At 34.6% G+C, this 9,368-nt stretch overlaps 1 protein-coding gene across 1 annotated transcript in view; it reads left to right on the top strand.

Annotated features, from left to right (window-relative positions):
- The first annotated feature begins 2,779 nt into the window (after positions 1–2,779).
- LOC106470918 overlaps positions 2,780–9,368 on the top strand; it is a 50,257-nt gene continuing 43,668 nt past the window's right edge. The window contains exon 1 of the mRNA XM_022399563.1: positions 2,780–2,953. Coding sequence (XP_022255271.1) covers positions 2,928–2,953 — 26 coding nt within the window. The 5' untranslated portion in view covers positions 2,780–2,927. The remainder of the gene's footprint in view (positions 2,954–9,368) is intronic.

The following is a 9,368-nucleotide window of genomic DNA, read 5'->3' on the forward strand; positions in this document are numbered from 1 at the left end:
ATTTACTAAATTCTTAAGGGTTTTAACGCTATAATTCAAGTTTAAACCTCACGGCAGACACAGCGCGCAGATAGCCCTCGCCATTGTACAACTTTGCACCACAGATAGCCCTCGCCATTGTACAACTTTGTACCACAAATAGTTGTCGCCATTGTACAACTTTGTACCACAGATAGTTGTCGCCATTGTACAACTTTGTACCACAGATAGTTGTCGCCATTGTACAGCTTTGTACCACAGATAGTTGTCGCCATTGTACAGATTTTTACCACAGATAGTTGTCGCCATTGTACAACTTTGTACCACAGATAGTTGTCGCCATTGTACAACTTTGTACCACAGATAGTTGTCGCCATTGTACAACTTTGCACCACAGATAGCCCTCGCCATTGTACAACTTTGTACCACAGATAGTTGTCGCCATTGTACAACTTTGTACCACAGATAGTTGTCGCCATTGTACAGCTTTGCACTACAGATAGTTGTCGCCATTGTACAGCTTTGTACCACAGATAGTTGTCGCCATTGTACAGCTTTGTACCACAGATAGTTGTCGCCATTGTACAACTTTGTACCACAGATAGTTGTTGCCATTGTACAGCTTTGCACCGCAGATAGCCCTCGCCATTCTACAGCTTTGCACCGCAGATAGCCCTCGCCATTCTACAGCTTTGTACCGCAGATAGCCCTCACCATTCTACAGCTTTGTACTAAAACAAAAACACAGTACAGTATTGAATAACCTTTTCTCCATATAAAAAAAAACGTTTTTCGAAATGTACATTTTGTGTCAAATTCTCGTATGTTTTCTCTTGCCTTCGGTTCTTTACTATCGTCAAAGGCTTACAATATACGTCTTCTATGTCAATACAAAAGTGCTGTGTTTATGTTTAGATGACAGCAAGAGAAGAAATAAATTAACATCCAGGTGAAATATCTTAGCTCCTAATTTTATTGTCACTTAATTACTAGTGCTACTAAAAACATGCAACGTTGATTTTATTCAACTCAAAACACCTAATATTGGTTTTATTCAACACTACTCATACAACTTTGACTCCCACCAACTCATAGGATGAAATACTGTCATTATTCAACTCAAAACACGTCATGAAACATTGATTTTATTCAACACTACACATACAGAACTTGTTTTAATCAACTTAAACAGGAAACAATACTTTATCAACTCAAAACATGAAATACATATTTCAACTAAATCAAACATCTAATGTTGATCATATCCTACTTGAAAATTGGAGCACTGATTTCATTTAGAAAAAACATGCAACGTTTATTTTGTTCAGAAAGATTTAGCTAACAAAACCCTATTGCTTATCATTACACATATATTGAAAATAATATGCACCTTTTCATTTTAACTTTATTTTTATTTTCTTATAATTGATATTCACATTTTGTCTGTATTTACTCATAGACTTAGAAATCATTTTATGAATGTGATTATTCTTTAACTGTTTTTAAAATATTTCTAATAATATTTAAGACTACATACTTTAAGCTCTTACTGAGGATAGTTATGTTATATTAAAAGGATTTTGAGTATGCAAATCAGTAAATCATAGTCGATACAAAGTCTCGATGGAATGGCGTGACGTTTTCGAGAATAGTATGTAACAGCCTTTTTCGACACAAAATAGTTATACACTTAGATCATAAAAATGTGTTCAAATCGGGGATTTATAATTTCGAACATAGGAATGTCTTTTTACTTAATGGTATTGGCAAACAAATAAATATGGATCATCTTGGAGACCCAGGACTTTCCAGAAAGAGATCTGCAACCGATTATATCATAGCCATGGGAAGCAAAGTGTTGTTCACGTGTTCCAAGTAACAGTATGCAACATAATCAAAGAAGATCTCCATCTGGAAAAGCGATAAAAGATGCTTCCACGAATTATTTGTTCAATGGTCGTATTCCTTAAAAAGCTGGAGAATGAAACTGGTTTTCATGCTATTCCATATAAAGGCATATCTGTCTGGTCGATGTACGCAGCGTCTATGGATTTCTGTGCTATCAGAATGTTGAAATGGTGCTGGGAAACTATCATCCTTGTACACTAGATGGATTATGGAAAGCTCTCAAGCAAGAGTGGTGTGCTTTCGACGTGATAGCATAGAGCCCAACTAGCGTGGCGACATGGACTATAACAACATGATGAGGTTCCAAAATCGTTTTAATAAAACGTACTCAAACTTTTGTGCAAGTGTTGTTGCCATGAACCATTTATAATTTCTAACTGCTTTTACGTAAATTTATTTATATTAAGGCGGGAGCTACCAATCATAGCCTAGTGTTAGCGTGCCCGCACTGTGAATACGAGGATTCCTAATTAGTGTCTCGTTGTCACACAAACGCATTTAGAACTTTGTGGCTGTGGTTTCGGTATGAATGAATCCCACTATTCGGTTATGGTATTCCAAGAATTGGCGGTATATGTTTTTAACTAATTTCCTTCTCTATAGTAGCTTAATTCAAAATTACGGACAGATTTTGGGGACACAGTCATTTGAGTAGCTTTGCTCGTACTCAGAAACAAGCACAATAATGTTAGAATATATAGAGACAAGTTTCAACTCTAAGTAGATTCAGTGCCATGTAGAAATAATCATTTCCTATTGATATGAAAAGTATATAAAGTATTTTCGTCTCCAGGATACAGGTTTATCAAGCTATAACGCATGCGCAGTAATAACCCCAGTAAAGGTGTTATCGATTAGATGTTACGTACCAAACTTTCTCAACCAAATGATTTTGATTCAGCAACCATTGTTTACTGTAACATTTGACATAAAATTGTAAGTTAGCTCAGACCGAGCTGCCACTTGTGGTTGTAATTGTAAGTCGACTTATATCAAGTAGTAGCAGTTAAGAAGGAAAACACGAATCAAAGAAGAAGGAAATGGAACTATACGAAAATTACAACCAGTAAGTTCAGTTTCCTGTTCTTGTTCCCTTTGATACGGTATTAAAAAGATTGCTGTTTCGATGGAAAATGTTAGTTTATCACTCAAGTGCGTGCGTTTTTGTATATGTGTATTATATATATACGTGCGAAGAAAGAGATCAAATTTACGATAAATTTTCAAATTGTGCAAGTTTAGTAACACTTTAATCATGACGTAGCTTCTGATACATAATTATCATTTCGTGTACTAGCTGTCTGTGTAATGTAGATTATTCAGGTGCTAAACGTGTTTCATATTTCATGTGATTTTTAATACGGTCAAACTATAGTTGGTGCTAACTTTTGCTTAATGAAGAACGTCTGTATGTTTCCTCTGCTGTTTTAATATAGTTTGTTAAAGTAGCGTCTAAGAAAGCTTAAACCTTTGTAACATACATCAAACTTTATCTTATTTAGTTCGACGTAAAAAAATGTAAATTGTTTGTTTGTTTTGAATTTCGCGCAAAGCTACACGATGGCTATCTGCGCTAGCCGTTCCGAATTTAGCAGTGTAAGACTAGAGGGAAGGCAGCTAACCATCACTGCAGATTGCGAGTCGAGCGCCCTCTAGCCACCTGGCCAGGACGGGCCGAAAGTGTAAATACAGTTTGAGCTGGAAAAATACTGGAGTAATGTATTGTGTATGTTGTGGAATTTCGGACAATGTTCACGTCCTCCTCTGTAAATATACGTAAAAGTGCTTAATCAACCTCCCAATTACCAATATGTTAATGAACATACCGCTCGTTACCGGTAGGGTCCACGTGTTACGTCATAAGGAGTAACCGTGTGTTTTTCTACGTAATACATCACTCGTTGTAATGTGCTGGCAAATACCATGGACTGAACCGACTCGTTTTCTATGTAAAATACATGGAGAACATCAGTAGTAATTAGTGTAATACATTGCAATATTTTTGGTGTTTGTGTTGGTAATTATGTGTGTGTGTGTTATTAGTGGTCCTGTAACGAACAAAATCGTGGACCCAAAATCAATTTAGTGCATAGATAGTTTATAAAAATGTGTTTAAAAAGCCGGTAGAGATATATGTCACTATCTGTAATTCTAGGGTTAATAGACATTGTTTAGAAGTGATAGACTAGAGGGAAGGCAGCTAGTCAACACCACTCACCGCCAACTCTTGGGCTACTCCTTACCAACGAATAGAGGGATTGACCATCACATTACAACGCCCCAACATCTGTAAGAGCGAGCATGATTGGTGACAGGATTCAAACTCGTGACCCGAAGATCGCGAAGCGAGCGCCCCCTAACCACCAGGCCAAGCTAGGCCCTTTCTGAAATTATTCCTCCAATAATGTCGTGTTCGAGATTCTACCGGGTGCCCAGTTGACATTGTAACGCATTTCTTCTACACTGAAATAAATCTTGTACACTAGAGAGATGACAGAAATTACTACTTCTCGAAGGTTTGACCAGCGAAACTACAACCAATCACTACGTTTCAATATAAATGCATTGTTGGTCGGGGATAGAAAGCTCTGTATTTTAAGGCTGGTTTCTATAGCGTCTCATGTATCTGTCTTAATTTAAAGCTGGTTTCAGTAGCGTCTGATATATCAGTGTTAATTTAAAGCTTTTTTCAGTAGCGTCTGATGTATCAGTCCTAATATCGACAGTAAGCCACACCTTTGTTAATGGCTCAGTATTGACTAAAGCGCCATCTAGTTGCTTCTTTAAAAATCAGTAAACTGGTTTACTTATTACTGGTGAAGAAGCGAGGATAAGCTGCATCATTACATACAAGATTGAGCAGAAAGATGTCCTTCACATAGAACCATAGAATGTTCACATTTGCCCTCCTTACATTTCACGAAAAAATTGCACGTATCATGATGTAAACTTAACATCGTAATTAAACTAAACATTTTTAGTAATTATGCTTAAAACTGTAAAAGCTGATATCCTATATATATGTTTGCCCCCTCTCCCCTGAAAATATTTCTGTGGGCACCCATGCATAGAACTGCAATAAAGATTAGAAAATGATCCCAGATTGGCAGTAAAATTTCACAACACTTGTATCACAATTCATACATCACAGTCACGCACTCAAAGAGAATTGAAATGTGCTGCCACAGGGACTCAGGACCTCAAAAAGTATGATCTGAATACTCAGCCTTTGACTTGAATGTGAACTGTATCATTTGTAGTGATAAGTACGTGTTAAAAGACCCTAAGAATCCAAACGGGTGAAAACTTTTTGTTTAGCGAATAACTATGATGGTAAAACGGCATATACTAGAGAAGTCTGCAATGAAAGACGAGATGAACTGGCATTAATGGTAAAACATTATATACTAGAGAAGTCTGCAATGAAAGACGAGATGAACTGGCATTAATGGTTAAAACAGTGTATACTAGAGAAGTCTGCAATGAAAGACGAGATGAACTGGCATTAATGGTTAAAACATTATATACTAGAGAAGTCTGCAATGAAAGACGAGATGAACTGGCATTAATGGTAAAACGGCATATACTAGAGAAGTCTGCAATGAAAGACGAGATGAACTGGCATTAATGGTTAAAACAGTATATACTAGAGAATTCTGCAATGAAAGACGAGATGAACTGGCATTAATGGTTAAAACATTATATACTAGAGAAGTCTGCAATGAAAGACGAGACGAACTGGCATTAATGGTTAAAACAGTATATACTAGAGAATTCTGCAATGAAAGACGAGATGAACTGGCATTAATGGTTAAAACAGTATATACTAGAGAATTCTGCAATGAAAGACGAGATGAACTGGCATTAATGGTAAAACATTATATACTAGAGAAGTCTGCAATGAAAGACGAGACGAACTGGCATTAATGGTTAAAACAGTATATACTAGAGAATTCTGCAATGAAAGACGAGATGAACTGGCATTAATGGTTAAAACAGTATATACTAGAGAATTCTGCAATGAAAGACGAGATGAACTGGCATTAATATTTCAAACAACGCCTTGCTGACAGTCTTCTCTTTCTCATTTTCATCTCCCTCACATTTGACCACATTTAATGTTACAGTTGTATATTATATTATATAAAATTTTTAGATTGTTGACCCTTTTATTTTAAGCCGATTATTATTGCATATGTAAAACGTTGCGATCGAATTTTATTTAACCCTAGTAAACATTGAAAACATCTCACAGACAAAACGTAGTGCACGACGCACTTTGAGTGATTATTAGGGTGAACTAAATATTGAAAGTACTCCCTGGTGGGACAGCGGTAAGTCTACTGACTTGCAACGATAAAATCCGCGGTTCGATTCCCCGTGGTGGACACAGCAGATAGACCAATGTGCCTTTGCAATAAAAAACAAACGAACTCCCAGCGGTACACTTATAACCCAAATATTCAGGGCTTTATCCTCGTGGAGCACAGTGTCGTTAACTCATTATAGTCTTTGCTCTTGAAACAACGTAAACAACGTGTTTTATTAGCTAGAAGGTGCTAATAGCTTTATTAATATTCACACAATAATCTTGTGTTTTTATAGTGAACATTCAATGCTACAGAAAGTACTTTTTAATAACAAATAAATCAACCAATTGAATATATTACATCATTTGTGTTAAATCGAAGATCGGATTTCGGTTTTATTTTTTGAACAGTCGAGATTGGCATCTTATAAACAACACAACTGGAAGATGAATTTTAAAAACACGTGGACGATTTTATTGTTTTTAGTAGTGTTCTTTAAGACACACGATTGCAGGAATAGTTTGTAAAACGTCAAATTTTCATTGGTTTTAGTAGCATTCTATAGAACACACAATCGCAGAAAGAATTTGAAAAGCGTAAAACTTTAATTAGTTTTCATTAGTGTTCTGTTCAAAGATTTTTAAAAGATGGCTCCACCTCCAAAAGTGGTCTAAAGCGGATATACTCTGATTAACAAACACATTATGATGCACAGAGATTAACTGTGCAATTTGTGACTTTGGGGCTTGACGTCATTAGTTTATAAGTTTGATAACTGATTGATATGATAAGAACTGCGTTGTTTCAACACTAAACTAAAGGAATTTGCAATACTTCGAACATTCGTCATTCTACTGGTACTACTTACAAGTACACTTGACAAAACAAGTAGGTTAAGAAAGATCTTGGAATTTTATCCAAATGAACTTTTATATTTAGAGTATTGGCAATTTTTATAGTGGTTCTCAGATGTAAAGAGTTTAGCAGGCAAGAAAATCAGTTTTCAGATTAGTATTTTACATGGTGAACTTCTGGTACATTTAAACCCACAACAGTTTAAGATCTCTTAACAACAATGGTATAATAACCTCAAGAAGTATAAGATTGTAACAATATTGTTGTTACATATACTACTAAACAACAATGTTACAATGGTATAATAACCTCAAGAAGTACAAGATTGTAACAATATTGTGTTACATATACTACTAAACAACAATGTTACAATGGTATAATAACCTCAAGAAGTACAAGATTGTAACAATATTGTCGTTACATATACTACTAAACAACAATGTTACAATGGTATAATAACCTCAAGAAGTACAAGATTGTAACAATATTGTCGTTACATATACTACTAAACAACAATGTTACAATGGTATAATAACCTCAAGAAGTACAAGATTGTAACAATATTGTTGTTACATATACTACTAAACAATAATGTTACAATGGTATGATAACCTCAAGAAGTACCAGATTGTAACAATATTGTTGTTACATATACTACTAAACAATAATATTACAATGGTATAATAACCTCAAGAAGTACAAGATTGTAACAATATTGTTGTTACATATACTACTAAACAACAATGTTACAATGGTGTAATAACCTCAAGAAGTACAAGATTGTAACAATATTGTTGTTACATATACTACTAAACAATAATATTACAATGGTATAATAACCTCAAGAAGTACAAGATTGTAACAACATTGTTACATATACTACTAAACAACAATGTTACAATGGTGTAATAACCTCAACAAGTACAAGATTGTAACAATATTGTTGTTACATATACTACTAAACAATAATATTACAATGGTATAATAACCTCAAGAAGTACAAGATTGTAACAACATTGTTACATATACTACTAAACAACAATGTTACAATGGTGTAATAACCTCAACAAGTACAAGATTGTAACAATATTGTTGTTACATATACTACTAAACAACAATGTTACAATGGTGTAATAACCTCAACAAGTACAAGATTGTAACAATACTGTTGTTACATATACTACTAAACAACAATGTTACAATGGTTTAAAAGCATCAAGGACAATAAAATTGTAACGAATTTTTTTTAAAAAACTAGAGCGCTTTCGAATAGTTGACTATTGTTCTTCAGGAATATAAAATATAAAAACAGTGGCATAAAAAACATTAAGTAAAATAGTATGATATATTGTTGTTATAATGTTATATGTGTGTATGTATGTATCACTTAACAACAAAGCTATAAAACCAACAAAAAGTGGGAGATTGTAGCGGCATTGTTACTTAACAACAAAGCTATAAAACCAACAAAAAGTGGGAGATTGTATCGGCATTGTTACTTAACAACAAAGCTATAAAACCAACAAAAAGTGGGTGATTATAGCGGCATTGTTACTTAACAAAAAAGCTATAAAACCAACAAAAAAGTAGAGATTGTAGCGGCATTGTTACTTAACAACAAAGCTATAAAACCAACAAAAAGTAGAGATTGTAGCGGCATTGTTACTCTTATTCTCTTACATTTATTCATATTTTCCAAAGCATTTTCTGACTAGTGAGTTAAGTATTCTCTCTAAAGAAAAGCTAATGTAGTCTTTTTTCGCTGTTTGTATGCAGGTTTCAAATTCCACCAGTGCGCCAATAGGTCTAGCAATTGTGGTATACTAAATTTCAGGGTTCGATCCCTACAGCGGACTCTGTTCAGGTGTCTCATTGCGTAGCTTTGCGCCAAAAGAACCACAAAAATAAATTTTCTGGTATTTTCTTATCTCTAGCTCAATCACTACTTAGACGACATTGTAACATCAACACGTTCAACTACACGTGTTTGTTGTAAGATGTAACATCAACACGTTCAACTACATGTGTTTCTTGTAAGGTGTAACATCAACACGTTCAACTACATGTGTTTGTTGTAAGATGTAACATCAACACGTTCAATTACATGTGTTTGTTGTAAGAGGTAACATCAACACGTTCAACTACATGTGTTTGTTGTATAATGTAACATCAACACATTCAACTACATGTGTTTCTTGTAAGGTGTAACATCAACACGTTCAACTACATGTGTTTGTTGTAAGATGTAACATCAACACGTTCAATTACATGTGTTTGTTGTAAGAGGTAACATCAACACGTTCAACTGCATTTGTT

This window comes from Limulus polyphemus, unplaced genomic scaffold (genome assembly GCF_000517525.1).
Source record: "Limulus polyphemus unplaced genomic scaffold, Limulus_polyphemus-2.1.2 Scaffold4292, whole genome shotgun sequence".
Lineage (NCBI taxonomy): Eukaryota > Metazoa > Arthropoda > Merostomata > Xiphosura > Limulidae > Limulus > Limulus polyphemus.